General features: G+C 50.2%; 1 protein-coding gene across 2 annotated transcripts in view; it reads left to right on the top strand.

The window, feature by feature from the left end:
* Positions 1-19002, top strand: part of TCERG1L (transcription elongation regulator 1 like) — a 219687-nt gene that overhangs the window by 127830 nt on the left and 72855 nt on the right. For both annotated transcript variants that reach the window (XM_034931729.2, XM_034931730.3), the window contains one exon: positions 17163-17251. In XM_034931729.2, coding sequence (XP_034787620.2) covers positions 17163-17251 — 89 coding nt within the window. The remainder of the gene's footprint in view (positions 1-17162; positions 17252-19002) is intronic.

The following is a 19002-nucleotide window of genomic DNA, read 5'->3' as shown; positions in this document are numbered from 1 at the left end:
ATTCCTGAAAACTGAGATATTTAGGAGGAAGAACTGGGATTAGATTATATCCTACAGAGGGTGAGGGGCCACTGAAATACGAGAAAAGCCCCAGGTCAGATCTGCAAATACAAGTTCTGGTGGATGGACCAGAAATTCTGATTCTAGTTGACAAAGGCTGACCCATTTGACAGGTAGCTCAATCGAAATGGGAAAAGGTAAATCTCAGACAAGACCCTTCAGTTGAGTATTTCCCCAACAAAGGGTCTCTTTGTATCAGTTGCTTCATTGTAAGTATAGGATTGATTATTTTAAAAGTTTTAATTTATTTAAAAGCAAAAACAAAGAAATAGTCATTAAAAATGCAAGTTCCTTAGAAAATGTCTGCTATGCTTTAAGTCAGAGAAGCCCCTATGGTGGGTAGTGCCAAATAGAACATTGTTATGGTGAGTCTCCCCCTCCCCGTCGTTTGAAAAATGTGCCTGCCCTTGTCATAAAATGCATTTTGTGTGTATTCGGGGCTGGCCTTGGCAGAGGAATTATTCTTTCAAGTGATGGGTGGTTTGCTTTGATGCCAACCCAAATTGGATTGTGCAGCCTGACATTACAAATCAATGCCATAAGCACTGCACTGTTTTTATCCTTTAGCGCACAACCAGCAATCCCAAGCCTGGATTTGTTAAAGGTTATGTTTGCCTTAAACTAATTAAAGCCATTTGTATCAAATGACTGGAATAACTTCTCTTTAGAAATAAAGAAAATAACTGAAAGAAGTTAGTTAGAAAAAAAGAGTTAATTTTATCAACTGAGATGAGAACTGCACTATTAATTTTATTACTTCTAAATGTGAAAATAAATCAGTTAGGTGAGCACTGCATTTTCGCATAGATTAGTCTGCAAAAAGTCAGAGCCGACTTGATATGAGCTTTTTGAAGACTAACAGGCCTGCAAATGCTAAAGCAGGGTGTATATAAATCACAGGCTACCATAACCACACGGCAGAGGGATCCATACAGTTCTTCTGACGTTATCTTTCGTTTTGGTCATGCAGAGTTCCGAGAAGCATGAGTGCACTTTTGTGCAAGGGCAGGTGCCCTTCTAAGTATCTACTCATTTAAATCATGCAGATGGGTCAGATTAGGATGGATTTATCACAAATCCTGATTTCTATCAAAGAGGATGTTTTAAATAAATGTTTATTTCTTTTAAATTAGTTGCTTACTGACGCCCTCCCGGTGCTAGCTCCCCAGCTAGGGACAGGGACACAAAGACCCCGGCCCTGCCCTGAGGACCTCCCAGTCTTTGGTGTAACTTTAATGTGCGTTTTTTCCTCCCTTTCACCCAGTGACAATGCAAAATGCATTTTTACGGAGGCAAGAGAACACTCTTCAGGTCTTTTTCCCATGCCTACTCACACGGCAGACTCAAGGCTTCTAAAGGGACCTGAATATTTGATATACACATGCACACACATGCTCATACACACACACGTCCTGTGTGCACACACACCCATGCACACACACATGCTATGTGCACACATATGCATGCACACACACAGATGCTGTGTACACACACACATGCACACACCCATGCTATGTGCACACATATGCATGCACACACACAGATGCTGTGTACACACACACACATGCACAGAGTGCTATGTACACACACATACACACGGTGTGCTATGTGCACACACACAGATACATTGCTGTTCAGATTGGTTTTGATTTCTGTTTGGTGATTTGAAGCTGCATCTTAACACGAGCAATGCTGCCTTGGGAGGGATGAATGGTTGTTCCCAATGTATTTGCAAAGAAGGTTTGCAAAGGTTTCCCTTAAAATGTTCAGAATAGAATAGTGGCTACCACGAGTTTTTGGAATGCCCCGCTGGATGAACAAGTGCATTTTGCAAAGATACGTGGATCCAGAGGAGCTGAGTGTGCTCAGGAGGCGAGGGGGGACACAGAGAGCCTCTCCCTGCTCCTGGTCCACCTGGCCCACTGCAGGTCTCCTCCGGGCCAGGGTTTTCCCTGCTTGCTTGGCCACAGGCAGACGCTGGCAGCAGATGAGGCTGGCTCAGCAGGCTCTTGTCCAAACAATTGTTAGAATCTACTTCCATGAGCCCTGCCAGGGGCACACCTGTGCATGGCACTGAATGTTTAGCGTCTCTGTCCATAGCCTGAATCTTCCATATGGTATTACTTTTCCCATTCAGTTGATGGAGAAATTGAATCTCAGAGAAGGTAGGTGATGCTCCCCCAACTTTGTGGCTAGGAAGTAGCTGAGCTGAGTGCTGTGCCCAGGCCCGCCCAATCGCAGCCCTCCGCCTCTGTGCTGAGCACAGACACCCCCGGGCCCCTGGTGTTGCTGGTGGTGCTGTCTCATCCTGGCCTGATTCCATCCTCCCAGGCCAGGTGAAGGGAGAGAGGTGGGCCTTAGTTGAGCCTGGCCCCACTCTCTCTTTCTGGCCCCAGTGGCCCTCAGGCTCCAGGCCTTGGCTCCACTGTGGGGAGGTCCCAGCTCTGGCTGGAGAACTGGAGGCTGTGCTTCAACCACGCAGATCAGGGAGCAGCGGGGAGGCCTGGACTCTGGGGTTATGGTCTGTGGCGGGCAGTGGCAGGGGTTGTGCCCTTCCCTGCCTGAGCCTTAAAACTCCCTGGTCATGAGAATGGAGGCAGCAGGGGCTTCTCCTGAAGAGCAGCATCAAACCCAGACACCAGGGATGCGACTTCCCTTCAAGGTAATAGACGTCGCTAATAATAGGATGCAGTCAGCGATGGGAAGCGTGGGGATTCACACATCTCCCTTTTATATTATAATCACTTTAATACTGAATCCTTTTTTTTTTTTACAAAAACGTTCTTATTTGATAAAGTTTAATGATGTAATTTAGAATGTGAATATACTTAATCATGCATTTATCTTCCATATAGAACGGAAGGTTATATTAAAAGGTATTTTGAGGTTTTAAAATCTGAAGTTCTGGATGCGTAGGCTGAGATAACGAATGTGTGAAATACAATGTTTTAACTTTACGGCTCCAACACTTCATTTTAACGTGGTCAAAATACACGTAGGAATAGTACTGGCTCCTCTGGAAATTCTCTTTCTTCTACACAATAGTATCAGCAGTAGATGGTAGCCTAAAATAAATGTTAATGTGAAACAATATTAGCAGTGGATAGTAGCCGAAAATGAATGTGAACGTAAAAATACAATGTCCTCATTTTTATTACGTTAATGAAACAGAATGTAATATCCCATATATGTTGTATATGACATTAGCAATGCAATACATTGGTGTCCTTAGAGTTTGTAATTTGCAGAGCTCCCTGCAATGCCCAGTGGCAGCCGTCTCTACGGCTGGGCCTGAGCTGGCCTCGCTCCTGCGTTGCCTGTCTTCTGTCACTCGCCCCTGCCTGTGAGCCAGGCCACTGTGGTCTTAGCGGTGGGACTTTGCATCCCTATCTGCCACTCCCGTATCATATAGATTCTTCTTTATCCCATCCCTACCCATCCTTGGGGTCTCACTTCAATGTCACCATCCCCTAGCCTCTCTCCCCTCTGAGCTGTGTGCTGTCCCTTGTCGAGCAGCTTGGTCACTACCTGCCTGCCAGACCAGGAAGACCATGTCTGTCTTTCTCCCGACCTCCCTCAGGTCTCAGGCCATGCTCAGAGCAGGGCAATGCTTGGCACATATTTTTAACTAAAGCATGAAGAAATCATTGCCAGCTCTTTGTCTGGAAGTCAACTGCTGTCACCAGCAGCAGAATGGAGAATTCCAGGACTCCAGACCTGCTGGTGGCCACTTCTCTCCACCCAGAAGTGGGTGCGGGGAATCAGGGGGTGCCTGGGCCTTAACTTCGCAGAGCCTACTATCCCTCACTATTTGCAAGGGGACAAAACCGTCAGCGACGCATGCAGCTACTTCTGTCATGGTGAAGTGTAGTTTAAGTTTAGTGTTCCACTTCTTGGCTCTGGAGAGCAATGTTTTCATTGACCTCAAAACAAAACCACAAGGGCCAGAAGAATTAGTGGAAGCCCCTCCCCGCCAGCCCTCCATGGTGGTCGTGTCAGTAGGAATGGCTTTGTGTGAACTTTGCAGGGTCACACGGCTGGGCTGGCTCAGTCCCCCTGGCTGCTGTCCGGGTTGGAAAAGGTGGTGCCCGAGGGTGTACTGAGGGCTACTCTGGTGATCACCGAGGGAGGGCAGGGCTGTGTTCTGCAGACCAGGCTCATGTGGGATGTGGTGCCCTGAGGGGCACATTCTTCCTACTTCTATTTAGGGCATTCTTGGATTGAAAAAAAGTTTAAAAGGCCGCTGAATGGTGCTGAGTTTTGGTGTTTCTATATGTATAACTCAAGCCGAGAAGCCCCATGGTCCTGACTTGGGCGTGGCCTGGCCTCTCGCTGTGACCTGGGAAACACACAGGTGCTGCCCACGTGGCTGCGTGGGGGCTGCCCCTGCTGCTCTGCCTCAGCCGGCAACTGTTAGTTTGGGGGGGTGGGCAGGGAGTGCTGCTCACCTCCTGATCCGGGCAGCCCGATCTGCAGCCTGTGGAGAGAGCCGGGCAGGTGTGTTCACAGAAGCCCCGGCTTCCACCAGCATGGTGCTGATGCGGGCTCAGCCTCCCCTGCTGTCAGAGGGGCTGGAGGCTGGGCTGGTGCTGTCATGAGATGGAACCCTCCGTGATGATACGTAGGAGTGTGTCCCTGAGGGACCGCACGAGCACTGATGAGCATACATGAGTAGTGAGCGGGGCTCTGCTGGAAACGCTTTGCCTTCTCGTTAAACAATTCATTTGCAGCTCTGCGGAGTGTACAGTGGAGTCCCATCTGTTGATTCTGTTGTTTAACTTGATGAAAGAGAGGCTCATCAAGTGCGGAGAGCCAGATCTTCATCCTGGAGCGCATAGAACGGGCAGATGCCTGGGGAGAAGGTCCCGAGGGATCCCGGAGACACCTGGGGCAGGGCGAGCGATGGCCCTGAACTCAGTGCTTGCTGGGAACCCACAGGCGAGACCACATGTCTCCCAGGTGCTGGGGAGACCTCAGGTCTGGGAGAGGCAATGAAGGTCTCCACACCCAGTTTTCAAATTAGGGCCTGTGCCTCTTCCCAGGCCCTGAGGACAGACAGACAGACAGATGCACGTCCTTGAGAGGTGTGTCTCTTGACCTGCATGGCTAGGGGGCCTCACCTTTTTTGGTGAGACTTGAAAGCACATGCCGCCATCTGGTAGACCTTTCAAGCTGTTTGAAGACCACTCAGGGCATGAGATACTCGTTACCCCATTTGTCACAGCTCAGCTGAGAGGAACAAGAGACATTCAGATACAAACCTGCCTCGTCTTGTTTCAAAAGTACGTCCAGGGCCCCGCGCTAGTCGGCTTCCTTGTTTCCAGGGAAAGTCCCCTCCGAGCACCTGGCAGGGTCACCGCTGACACTGTCTTGTGCTAACCCTGCAGTTCTAGTAAAGGCAAAGCTGGCGACCTCCCGAGCAAGGGCTCGGGGCCTCACGTGGTGCCTCCTGCAGAGCGCTCAGCAGGGAGGCAGGGTCCTCAGGGGGCACAGGTGAGACCTTGGCTGACGCCCAGTGCGCAGGCTCCCCCCACTCCTGAGAAAGCCCCGGGAGTAAAGGGAGGGAGAGCCTGTGTGACTGTCCCGGAATGTGGAGGCCGCTTCCATCAAAATGGCAACATGCCAGGGTCCGTTTCTAGAGAAAAAATAAAGTGGAAACAGACTTGAAACTACAGCAGGGACTCGAGGGGCTGACGGCTCCTGTGTGCAGTGCGAGCGTCATGCGAGAGCGAGACGGGAAGAAGCTGGATTGTGGATCTAGAACAGTCAGAGGTCAGGGGAGACATGGGGGGCGTCGATCCAGAGTCACGTGCCAGGAGCCTCCCCTTCAGCCTCCTGCCGTGACCTTAGCTGACATCTGCCCAGAGCCTGCTGCTCTGTGCCGGACTTGGAAGAGGGTGTTTGGCTGCCTCTGTGAGGGGCTGTCCAGATGGGGGTCCCAGCAAACATGCTGCCCTCTGACATGTGCTGGGCGTGTTAACACCCGTAAAAGGGGAGACAGTGTGGTAGCCAAGGGGACTTACCACTGCAGATGGGCATGCTGCACTTGGGGACAGTGCAATGGCCCTGTGCTGGGAGGAGCAGTGCAGGGCACACACAGTTCTCATCAGAGAAGCAACTTGTTTTGATGTCACCTCTAGAAAAAGTCACAATACTGACATTTTGCTTGTTCACGTTTACGTACATGTATCAGCTTTTCTTCCATTCTTTTCTGGCACACGGAGGGCACAGAGCAGCAGACCTCAGTAGTGAGCTTGTGAGCAATGCCTTTATCCACTGTGACAGGTGGCCGAAAAGCCATCATCAGGCAAAAGCTTTGCTTTGTGTCTGCATGGGCATGTGTGTGCCTGTGTGTGTGTAGTGTACATGTGTGTCTCTTCATATATGTGTGCTTGTGTCTGCATGTGTCTTTGTGTGTGCATGTCTGTGTGTCCATGTGTCTCTGTGTGTACACGTGTCTGTGCATATCTCTGTGTGTACACGTGTCTGTGTGTGCATGTGTCTCTGTGAGTACATGCGTCTGTGTATGTGTCTCTGTGTGTGTATACATGTCTGTGTGTGTGCATGTGTCTGTGTATACACGTATCTGTGTGTGCATGTGTCTCTGTGTGTACACGTGTCTTGGTGTGTGTTCATGTGTCTCTGTGTGTACACGTGTCGGTGTGTGTTCACGTGTCTGTGTGCATGTATCTTGGTGTGTGTGAATGTGTCTCTGTGTGTGCATGTGTTTTGGTGTGTGCATGTGTCTCTGTGTGTTCCTATCTCTGTGTGTGTACACTCTGTGTACACATGTCTGTGTGTGCACGTGTCTCTGTGTGCATGTGTCTGTGTACACATGTCTTGGTGTGTGTGCCTGTGTCTGTGTGTGCATGTGTTTTGGTGTGTGTGCACGTGTCTCTTTGTGTGTGCCTATCTCTCTGTGTGTACACGTGTCTGTGTGTGCATGTGTCTCTGTGTGTGTACATGTATCTCTTCTGTGTGTACATGTGTCTTGGTGTATGTGCACATGTCATGGTGTGTGTGCATGTGTCTCTGTGTGTGTACGTGTATCTCTGTGTGTACATGTGTCTTGGTATATGTGCACATGTCATGGTGTGTGTGCACGTGTCTCTGTGTGTGTGCATGTGTTTTGGTGTGTGTGCACGTGCCTCTTTGTATGTGCCTATCTCTGTGGGTGTACACGTGTCTGTGTGTGCATGTTTCTTGGTGTGTGTACACATATCTCTGTGTGTACATGTGTCTTGGTGTATGTGCACATGTCATGGTGTGTGCACGTGTCTCTGTGTGCATGTGTTTTGGTGTGTGTGCACGTGCCTCTTTGTATGTGCCTATCTCTGTGGGTGTACACGTGTTTGTGTGTGCATGTGTCTCTGTGTGTGCATGTTTCTTGGTGCGTGTACATGTGTCTGTGTGTGCATGTTTCTTGGTGTGTGTACACGTATCTCTGTGTGTACATGTGTCTTGGTGTATGTGCACATGTCATGGTGTGTGTGCACATGTCTCTGTGTGTGTGCATGTGTTTTGGTGTGTGTGCACATGCCTCTTTGTATGTGCCTATCTCTGTGGGTGTACACGTGTCTGTGTGTGCATGTGTCTCTGTGTGTGCATGTTTCTTGGTGTGTGTACACGTGTCTGTGTGTGCATCCGTCTCTGTGTGTGTGCACGGGTATCTGTGTGTGCAGCATCGGCCTCTCGGATGGGCACCAGAGGACCCGGTCCAGCTCAAGCACCCAAAGTAACAGCAGTCTTGAGCCCAGCTGTGACTTTCGTGACAACCCATTTGGAGGGACACCCACTGCTGGGTGCTTGCTCTAGCACCCGGAGAGCTTGACAAAGTGACAGACTGAAGCTCTCCGTCTGTCGGCAGCTGTATTTTTCTCACTGCCTTGAAAGGTGGGCGTTGCTTAAATAACTCAGCCTGGTACTGTGAAATGGATTTATGCTTTGAAAAAAGTTTCAGGAAAATGTTTTAAATGATGGCTACAAGTTCACATGAATCTCTCCTGCCTTCCTCCCCGCTTCCTATCTGCACCTCTATCTCAGTCCCTGTCTTCGTTTCTGTCTCTGTCCCAACCTCCACCTTCTCCTCCTCCACCATCTAGCCATCTCTTCTTTCCTTGGTCCAAGGTTGGGGTAAAGTCCTACTTGGCTCACTATGTACCTGACACAAGAGTGCTTGGAATTTTTATTTCTTTTCTTATAGAAATTGTCTGGTTTAATATGTCTCTTTTGCTTTTAACATCCCTACTTTGGATAAAGATGAGAACTTTGAGCATAATTTGTGAATTGCATGGGACTCACCATCAGCTCATTCATTTACTCATTAAACACATGTGTATTGAGGTCAGAGGTGGGCAGGGAACTGGCTCTGTGGCTCCCTCCTGGGGCAGAGCTGGTGCTCGGGTGTCAGCTTCCTCTGGACCCAGTGGGACAAGCCTGCCTCTGCGGTAGGCTGCAGTGCCCAGGTGACTTGGGAATAGCTCTCTTGGAGGGACAGAGCATTGAAGATGGTTTTCCCCATAGGCCCTGATATGCCACCCTGCAGGCATGCCTCCATGCAAGCGTGCCACACCGGGTGAGGCAGGCACTGGGCTCTCCTCACTGCCTTTGCTGACAGCCAGGTTGCTGGTGCCGTCATCTCCACTCTTTTTACCCTGGGAACCCAAAGCTCACTCTGCTGGGTGCAGCACTTCCTGCATCTCCAACCTGGAGCTGGCCTCTTTGTGGGAAGCCTGCCTTCATCAGAGAAGCAGAGTGCCCCAGGCCCTGGATCACGCTGGTGAAAATGTCCCACCACCTCCGCAGGCCATTCTGTCTAGCCGTGACACCAGATTCTCTTGCTGGTCAAACAGATCTGCTGGTCAGACAGACCCACAGAGAAAATCTGGACTCCGGCTGGGGATGGAGGACAGAGACCAATTGCGGGGGTGGGGCCCTATTAGAGGGGTGGGTTCAGGCTGCAGGGTTGAGGTCCTGTTAGGGGGGTGGGTTCAGGTAACAGGGTGAGTTCAGGTTGCAGGGGTGGAGTCCCATGATGAGGCAAATTCTCATGATCGGGCTGAGTCCTGTTAAAAGGTAGAGTTGCCTCTCGGTACTGAGACCCCTTCTTGTGGAGGAAGCCACGCTCTGGTTCTCTGGTCTGAGCATTTTACAACCCTTTGTTCTTGCAAGGGGAAATTCAGGATGTTAAAAATGGGTGGAAAATTAATTCTCTGCAGCTAGTCAACTCTGAAATCACTACCCATGAAAAATTTAGGAGGACTCAGAAATGATTTGCTGTTTATATGAAAATTATCTCCATTTATAGTGGAGTTCAACGAGGTGCTGTGGGATCTCAGGAACCAGCCTTTGCTGGGGAACGGGCGGGTGAGAGGGAGAGGCGGGCGGAGCTGCAGCGGTGGGCCCTGCCTGCAGCCCAGCCCCCACCAGGGGACCTCTGGAGCCCTGGCTGACCTGAGCCCTCTCCAACCGCACGGCAGCCCAGCCAGCTGGCGTCCTCCTGGCCTACTGAGCAGGGCCCAGGAAGACCTGCGCCAGCTTCAAGGAGGCTCCCAGGGAAACGGCCCCACTGTGGGGTTTCAGCCTGTGTGGCTGGGCTTGATGCTGGGCTTGTCCTGTGTGCTGGGGTGTGGTGCTCTGTCAGAGGTGCCACCACCCTCCTGCCCCAGTGCTGGCAGCCCCCAGTGCTGTCCTCCTGAGGCGGCAGCAGGCATCTGACTGTGGCCTCATATTCCAGGCAGGTCAGCAGGTCTGTGCAGCAGACACTAAGGGGAGCGAGGCCACCACCTGTACATCCTGTGGTGAGATGTGGGGATGGACCAGAGAACCCTGGCTCTTCCGGACCCCTAGGGAGCACCTGCCACTCCGACTCCATCCCCTCCTGTAGCAGTCAAAAGCCCTGCTGGGGGAGGGGCTTCTTGAGGGGTTTGGTCCCCCACCCCCTCCCTCCTTCCCAGTCCTGAGCTGCCAGGGGGAGCTCTGGACAGGGGGAGACTGTCCAGGTAGCTGCACAGTCTCCCCTTTCACCAGCTCCTCACCAGCGGGATTTGGCTTTCCTGACATCATCTGGAGGACACTGTGCCAGGTTCTGTCTAGACGGCCAGGCCCTGGAGAAGGGCACTTAAGGAGGCACCTCCAGGCCATGCCTCTCTGCTCCCAGCTGCCACCAACCTTCCCTGCACTACATGGCACCCCTTCCATTCAAGAGCCCCTCAGGCCCCTGGGCTTCTCTTGTTTTTAACCCCTGAAATCTATGTCTCTCCTGCTTCCGCCTTGCTCCGGGGCTGGCAACTCTTGTGAATCTGACACTCAGCATGAAGATGGCACGCAGGCACCTTCCCAGGGACAGGGTTCCCTTAGATACTTTGGTTCTCATTGAAGAGGCCGACTCGGAAAATCAATGCAGTCACCACGCCTCATTTAGGACCATATACAACGGGCCCTGAGTGTGTTAGTTTTATTACCTTAAGCATAAATTGCATTTTCCCCTTATTTTATTATCAAATTTTTCAAAGGAGCTCAGTACCGGTTAAATTGACAGATAATTTCTGCCCTCCCTACTGGGTTACTTTATAATCTAGAAAATGCTCACCTAGTCTGCTTTTCTCAGTTGTTAAATGAGGTCATTGTGCCTACTTTATCTCAGCATCTTGGAAATTATTTCAGAAGGGTGCTTCCAGGGAGGCAGTAGGCAAGATTAAAATATCATTCAGGCCGGGTGGGGTGGCTCACACCTGTAATCCCAGCACTTTGGGAGGCTGAGGTGGGTGGATCACCTGAGGTCAGGAGTTCGAGACCAGCCTGGCCAACATGATGAAACCCCATCTCTACTAAAAATACAAAAATTAGCTGGGCGTGGTGGCGGGCCCCTGTAATCTCAGCTACTCGGGAGGCCGAGGCAAGATAATCAATTGAACCCGGGAGGCAGAAGTTGCAGTGAGCCAAGATCTTGCCATTGTACTCCAAGCCTGGATGACAAGAGCAAAACTCCGTCTCAAAAAAAAAAAAAAAAAAAAAAAAATCATTGATTATTCTCTCTACAACAATTCTGCAAGTGGATGAGACCTTATATGCTCTTGGAGGTGAAACCATTCATATATGGAAATGGGGTCACTAGATTGTGACAAACACAGAAACAGGGCTCCAGTGACTCCCGGTTGGCTCCTGCCACCCTACCACCATCATAGCTGGCACAGGCCTGGGTGTTCTCCCCAAGAATGGAGGCGACTGGACAGGCGTGAATGTCCAACCAAGCAAGGCTCCCATGAGCTGGTCTCAGGGTCTGCTCCCAGCTGTGAGTGGAGCCAGCGCACGTGGAGCACGCGTGATATGGATGCTCCTCGTGAACCCTTTTCATAATGGCTGTAGTCTACAACAATCAAGAACTCCAAACCCTCCCAGTTTCCTCCAGCCTCAGGGGTGGTGGAGACCATCTGTGGGTCAACGCACTCCTCAGCCTAAGAGATTTCCTGCCTAGTGCCAAGATCATCAGAGGAGGTTGGTTTCAAAGGCATGAGCGGTTGCTCTCGGCTTTCAGAATAGAAAGGTGAAATTCTCTCTCCCTGTTCCTTGGGGCCCATTCACTTCCCTGGGTTCCCCTCCTCCCCCGTGGGGTCCATTCACTTCCCCGGGTTCCCCTCCTCCCCCGTGGGGTCCATTCACTTCCCCGGGTTCGCCTCCTCCCCCTTGGGGTCCATTCACTTCCCCAGGTTCGCCTCCTCCCCCGTGGGGTCCATTCATTTCCCTGGGTTCGCCTCCTCCCCCAGCAGGAAACCAGAAGACACATGTTCTTACAGCCTCATGGTGAGGGCTGCAACTCCAGTTCCTTTGGGATTTACTCCACACGCTTCCAGATATCATGTTGACACTTGGAATCCCAGAACTGGAAGAGAATCAAGACAGTTTCTTTTATGGATGAGGAAACTGAGGTCAAAGGAGGTCAATATTTATGGAATTAAAATTGGACTGACTTTCAGAATTACTTTTTGCATTGGGAGATACTGATATATTTCTAATAACTTTTTGATGAGTTAGACACTTTTGACTTCCTAGAGTAGTTCTTTATTTTAATAATTTTTAAAGAAACAAACTCTTTTGAATGTTAAAATAAATTCCTGGGCCAGGCGCAGTGGCTCACGCCTGTAATCCCGGCACTTTGGGAGGCCGAGGCAGGAGGATCACCTGAGGTCAGGAGTTCGACACCAGCCTGGCCAACATGGTGAAACCCTATCTCTACTAAAAATACAAAAATGAGCCAGGTGTGGTGGCGCATGCCTGTAATCTCAGCTGCTCGGGAGGCTGAGACAGGAGAATCACTTGAAGGACAGGAGAATCACTTGAAGGTTGCAGTGAACCCACTCCAGCCTGGATGACAGAGTGAGACCCTGTCTCTAAATAAATAAATAAATAAATTCCTGATACTTCATTCAATGTAAGAAGCATTTGCTGGTCTTAGGGTGTGTGATGACTACATGGCATATGCCATCAACTGGACCCGCATCCTGGTGCTGCCTTTGAGCTGAGGCCTGACCCCAGGTGATGATGATACCTTTGAGTCTTCACCTTCCAGGCACTCTAGGAGAACAGGTGCCTCGGGCCTGGATTAATGACTGAGAAGCACAATACGGAAAAGCTTCCAGGACCCTGACCCCGGGTCAGGCACAAGCAAACCCACCTCCCCCTTCTTTCAGGGAAACAGGGCGAATTGATTGCTGAGTTCCAAGAGTTTCTGAAGCTAAGACTTGCCCAGGAGATAGGACAGTTTTTCTTTCCACACTTTTCTTTCTTTTTTTCTTTCTTCCTTTCTTTTTTTTTTGGTGTGTGTTTTTGTTTTTGTTTTTGTTTGAGATGGAGCCTCGCTCTGTCACCCAGGCTGGAATGCAGTGGCATGATCTCAACTCACTGCAACCTCTGCCTCCCAGGTTCAAGCAATTCTCTGCTTCAGCTTCCTGAGTAGCTGGGATTACAGGCATACACCACCATGCCCAGCTAATTTTTGTATTTTTAGTAGAGACACGGTTTCACCATCTTGGCCAGGCTGGTCTTGAACTCTTGACCTCGTGATCCGCCCACCTCGGCCTCCCAAAGTGCTGGGATTATAGGTGTGAGCCACGGCGCCCGGCCTCCACACTTTTCTTAAAGAGATATTTCGTTGCCCGGTTTGACTTCAAGAGGCTGGTGTTGAATACTTTACCCCTGGATGCCCTCCCCAGTCCCTGCGGCCCTTTGAGAGAGGAGGAGAGGAGTGTCTAATTGCTCACAGTACTTCCTCTCACTTCTTCCCCACCAGCAAGGACGGTCGTGCTGGATTCTATAAGAGCAGTGAATAAATGCTTGTCAGCTGACTGGCGTGGGAGTTTTTAGCACAGCCTTTTTTGCTTCCTTCCAGACTTCATGCGACCTTCTCAGTTCTCTTTGTCTCTCATCACTGCCAGGAGGAAAATTACATTGAAGGGCACTGGGGAGCTGGGGAGCACTTCACATCTCAGAGCTGGGTTTGATCAATAGAAGCATTGCACAGAAAGGTATTACCGCCGAGCCTCTCTCGGAGGGCGGAAATACATTGCATGCTCCCCGAAGTACTTTAGCGCCCATGGTCTTACACTTGTTGATTTTCCTCCATAAAGTAGTTCTGTCTGCCACTCAAGGGAGGAGTTTATGACAACATCATCAGAGTTTGTGGAGAGGCCCAAAGCAAAGAGTACTTAAGCATGTCAGAGTGGACCCTGGAAGTGGCCCCCGGAGAGCCGTAGAATAAGCACTTCCACGGTGGAATGGCTGACACGCAGACCCAATTATGTGTGTGAGCCCCTGGTGCCACCCACACACCTCCAAGGTACCTGCAAAATCAATGACTGTTAAAGAGTGCCGGTTATTAAGAAAACTATTTAGGGCAAGGCACAAACATTTGTCGCAGGTATTCCGGGGTGTGTGTCTGTGACTGGGGGCTTTAAAATGATCATCAACAATATCTTCTCTAAGAAGCACTCATGAGGAACAATGTAAATCCGTTTATCTCAAAAGCCAGACTTTAAGATCTGATTTTTTACAAGATCAGCTGTTTTCAATATGAAAAATATCTTCATATGTTTTCTCAAGGTAATGGGGAGTAAACTAGGCAATGCTGTCATCTGAGAACAGTATTATGGGCTTACGGCCTCCTCGCGGGCTGCCAGTGTTCCTAACACAGTTTTTCACAATGTGTATTTATTTACATGCTCGTAGAAGATACAGACATGCATTTCTGCTACTGAGATTGCTGTGTGTTTTATAGGCACCTGCCATATTGAAAACATAGAGTGTGTGGCATAAAATTAAAACACAACCTCAGCTTTCCGTGCACGACCCCTCCAGACTTCCTCCCTGGGACTTGCTCTTTGCTGTACTTTAGATAAAATTTAAACCAATTCACTTTTGGCTCATTCTTAGGTAGTAAAAAGCCATCCACTCATATCCAGTCAAAAAATAGGTCTCAGAGCAGTCGTGAAATATGTGGAGTGCTGGGTCATTGAATCACCAAGTTTAACTTCCCTCGTCCCATCGCTTGGGCCTGCTTTGCGTTGGGTCTGTGAGGGCAGGGGAACGGTGAGCTCAGCTTCCTTTGTGTGCCCCCTTGTCCCTCAGTCAGGGGGCTGCTTCTGGTGTCTGCAGGATGGAGGCAGAGGGACAGAGCCCTGGGTTTTTAACGAGGGTTCCCCAGGGCGTGGCTGTGTCCCCATCTACTTGCCCCTTTCTGTGGCATAGAGGTAGTGACCAGCTAATCCCATCTTGTAGATGAGGAGGCAGAGATGGGGTGGGGACAGGACGACCCTGCAGGATCAGGACAGAGACCCGGTGTCCAGGCTGCTTGATGACCGCTGCACCTTGACAAGAATGGGCTCTGGGAGTAATTCTTAACAGAGTTCCGGAAATCTTAATGCAATCCAGGGACTCTGCTTCTCTTCCTGAGTGACAGTAAAATATTTCCACTGTCCTGAAATCTTTTCTTGACTCAGGCTTGGTTACCTGGTTCAGTGAAAAGCCGATAGTCCCTTCCCCAAGGCCAACCTTGAAATAGACCTGTGCACGCAGCTGTCAGGCCTGAGGGCGTCTCTTGGGGTGGTCATGGCTGTATGGGAGCCCTGTGGTCGGCCTTGGCAGGCCTCTTGTGAAGGAAGAGTGTGCAGTGTAGACTCTGTGCGGACACCCTCGTAAAGTGGCAATGACGGAGGAGGCCGGCGCCCTCAGGGATCCCTGCTCAGCCTATTTGCCGGCAGCCGGCACTAAGGGCAGACCAGCCACCCAGCCCTGGGGAGAGCCTGCCGGGCAGGGCGCTGTGCAGAGTGAAAGAGGTGGACAGGCTGGGCATTCCTCCACCCACTCACTGGATGGAGGGGAGTCAGGGGTGGAATGCTATGTTTCTGCCTCATCCGAACTCAGCACCTCCGCGGATGGGGCCTCCGGGTCACGTCTGGGCTGCCTTAGTGTTGCTGCTCCGCACCTGAAATAGATTTGCTGATTGACCCCACTCAAATGAGGGGCTTCCTCCCAAGGGTGCTGGGGAGGGATGCCTTGCAGACCACCTGGCTCTGCAGCCGCAAGCCAGACAGGTGCCAATGCCCACGGAGGACATGACAGCCGTCCCCATGCAGAGCTATGCAAATCTCCTTCCCGGAGCTGCAGAGGGGCCCCAGTTTGCAGTGGGGCAGGGAAGAAAGGCTAGAAGGTGGGGTGTGCCAGTGGGACCCCCAGTCTTGCCTTTCACCCCCTTCAAGCACAGACGTGTAGCTTGAAGGGGCCACAGGACATCCTTTCTATGTGTGTGTGTGTGCATACACACACCTGTGTGTTGTGTGCACACACGTATAAAGTGATTTACGTTAATTCCCCATCCTTCCGTCTGCCAGGAAGGAGCATACCCAGGCCTCCCTGACTGCACTGCCCAGTCTTGAGCTCTGGATCAAGCTAAACAAATCTCTGCTTCCCAAGGGTCCTGCCCTGCACACCCATGAGACCTGGCCAGGGCTTTCCTTTGAGAACTTATCTATTGTTTTAGGTTGGTGTGTGGTTAGATGGTTTGGGTCCTTCTTTTTATTTTTGGTATTAAAACAGAGCTCAACGTTGCTTTACTGTTTTTCCCTGAATCTACTTGCAAAATTTTGAGAGTTAGATAGACATTTTTGGAGAAGACAAAAAAGTAACAATCTTTGGGAATTTGCAGAATCCCTTCCTCCCCTGAAACAAGCACCTTTCCAAGTGCTGTGGGTCCGGCCCCCTGGAAAAAGCAGGGTCCACCATGGTGGCCAGTAGGCCATGGTCACTGGCGGTGTGGCCTGCACATAGCCCCTCCTGTCCCTTTGGCAGGGCCAGGACCAAGGGCAGCCCATCATGGCCACCAGCTGGCAGAACCTCAGCAAGGCTGGTTCTGTTGTCCTACACTGGCCCTTTGTCCTTCTTGGGAAGGGCCTGTGTCCTATTCATCTGTGACCCACGTGGCCCAGTTCACAAGGCTTGGCCAACAGTGTTTTAGATGGCACCCAGCCTGGGCATAGATGGAGTCCAGGGGGCAGGTTGGCATCACTGGAGGAGGCTCCTGACTGCCCAGCGCACTGGGGGCCCCACAATGCGAGAGAGCAGCCCCAAGACACCCACACACCTGGGCACAGCACTCCCACCCTGGGCCCACTGGGCTGGGAGTGTGAGGGTTGTCACGGCCTCACCCTGGTGATTGTCACCAGAGGACAATAGCCAAGTCTCGGGCCTCCCACTTTTGGGCTTGTTTCCTGCTTGTCCAAGAGGCTGAGTCCAGGGTGGAGTGAACACTGCCTGCACACACAGGCACAGGAGAGGGATGCCGGGAGGTCGGGCTGGGGAGTCCGGAGGTGCATGTGTGTGCCCAGGCCTCTGGCCCCTGCAAACCCATCGTCAGGTGCATCCTCGCTTTGGGATGAGAACTTTGTCACTAGACTTCAACCCAAGGACAGGGCAATGCCACCTTTCTGTGGAATGCACAGTGTCTACTGACCAATTCTAATCTTCAGGGCCACTTTTTGTCTTTGATTGCTTAGGTTTTCCAAACTACTATGACAAATGAAATGTTAATGACAACTGCTTTGGCCCAACAGATACAAGGACAGAGCGGGGCCGAGTGGCCCGCCCTCCTGCCCTGATGCTGCGGGCCCAGAAGAGCCGGGATGGAGACAAAGAAGACAAGGTCAGTTTCGGGGCTCGTGTGTGTGTTAAAGACACAAAACCCTAGGTGTGGAGGACCAGGGCCAGGACACCCTCACGCTTGTTTGCTGTATGGTGTTTGTGAAATGACTGCCATCTGCTGTGTGAAGCAGCAGGACCTGGCACTGAAGGGGCCAGGCGGGGCCTAGAGAGCAGGGACGCAGCCCTTGCTGGTCCTGCCAGATCTGGGTCTGAAGCTCCCTGGGGGACTCTGTTGGGAAGGGATTTGGCTTCCATTTGAACTTTGTCCATTTTCAGAAGGAAGAGAAGACATACAAGGTAGTCAAACTCAGACACCACTTAGGCAAGAGGAAAGAAGAGCCAACACACTCGTTCTAATTTCAGGTCTTTCTCTTCACTGGCTTGCCGAATGGCGTTTTAAAGACTGGCCAAGACAGTGCATTTGAAGCATTTCGTGTTTTCAATAGTACAGTCCTTCCTCTCAGTAACCCAAGGGAGTCATTTTTATTACTGCATTTCAAAATCACAAATCACACTTAATTTGCTCTCATCTGTCAAATACACTGAAGACGCTGGTGGGACTCAGTTATTTGTCAACATTATCTCTTACTTCACCTTTCCAAGGTATTTCTCTGCCTAAAGCCACACTGCGAGCTTTCTGTTCTCCCTGGTTTTGCTTCCGTCTCTCCTCTGAGTTCTGCCAGGATGTAGTCACCCTGTTGTTCACGTCTCCTCCTCAATCATCAGTGCAGGTGTTCAGTGGTGAAAATTGATCACAAATAGAGCAAATTAAACTTTTGCCCCCTGAGATATGATTTTCCCAATTTTTCCAGATTAACATCCAGGCCAGAATGACATATTAATTACACAGATAGCCTTTCTAGTGCCTTAAATAACTCCTTTCTTCATCACATGGTTCTTCGCGTCTAATTCACTTTTATGACTTCAACGTGGAACAAGAGTTTTATACCATGATTAGCCGTTTTTATCACCAACAGGAAATCATAACCAGCATGCATCTCGTGGAGAAGACCTCGGTAATTAGCAGTAGAGAACCCCAGGCTTGCCAAATTTAAACATTAGTCCCCATCACAAATTACATCCTACTCTATTTGCTTGAATAATTGGCTGAGGTAATCTACCACTCAGAGACTTCTTGTTGAGTTTCTATTGTTCAATGAACTTCATAATGAAAGTCCCCCCTAGTTTTTCTAACTGGATTGCTAATATAAGCTCTAGTCTTAATATATATTTTTTGAGACAAGTGTTTCTGAATGCTCTGTTATGCCAATTATTTATCCTGACCTTATTTTCTCACAAGAAACAAAGATATTTCCTATTACTAGAAAACCTATAAAAATTTTATTCGTAAACTTACAAACTTAAAGATAATGTTATAATATACATTACAAATCATGTGTAAAATACCAAAATGTCAGGATGAACATACGTAAACAGACCGCCCCTTCCTTCCTGGTAGTCCCTTGCCTGATGTTCGAGAAGATGCCCTTCCCAGGTTCACCCTCACGCTGGAGACTGTGCGAGATGCTTCTGGCTGAGTGCTTTAATCTCTGTGTTTCTTGTCCTTCCCTCTGGGCTGGCATCTCTCAACATGGGCCACTCACTCTGGATAACTCGGTCACCAAGACGCAGCTTCGCTCTGTTTTCCATGATTCTGCCAAATAGCCACATTAGACAGACTTACTTGTTTGAGCTTTATCTCACCATTGTCTCTTACAGACACGCGAGATTCTTTTAATTTTTGTTCTAATC

Source organism: Pan paniscus, chromosome 8 (assembly GCF_029289425.2).
Source record: "Pan paniscus chromosome 8, NHGRI_mPanPan1-v2.0_pri, whole genome shotgun sequence".
Classification (NCBI taxonomy): domain Eukaryota; kingdom Metazoa; phylum Chordata; class Mammalia; order Primates; family Hominidae; genus Pan; species Pan paniscus.
Note: the sequence above shows the minus strand (reverse complement) of the source record. Positions and strands in the feature narration are given on the sequence as shown.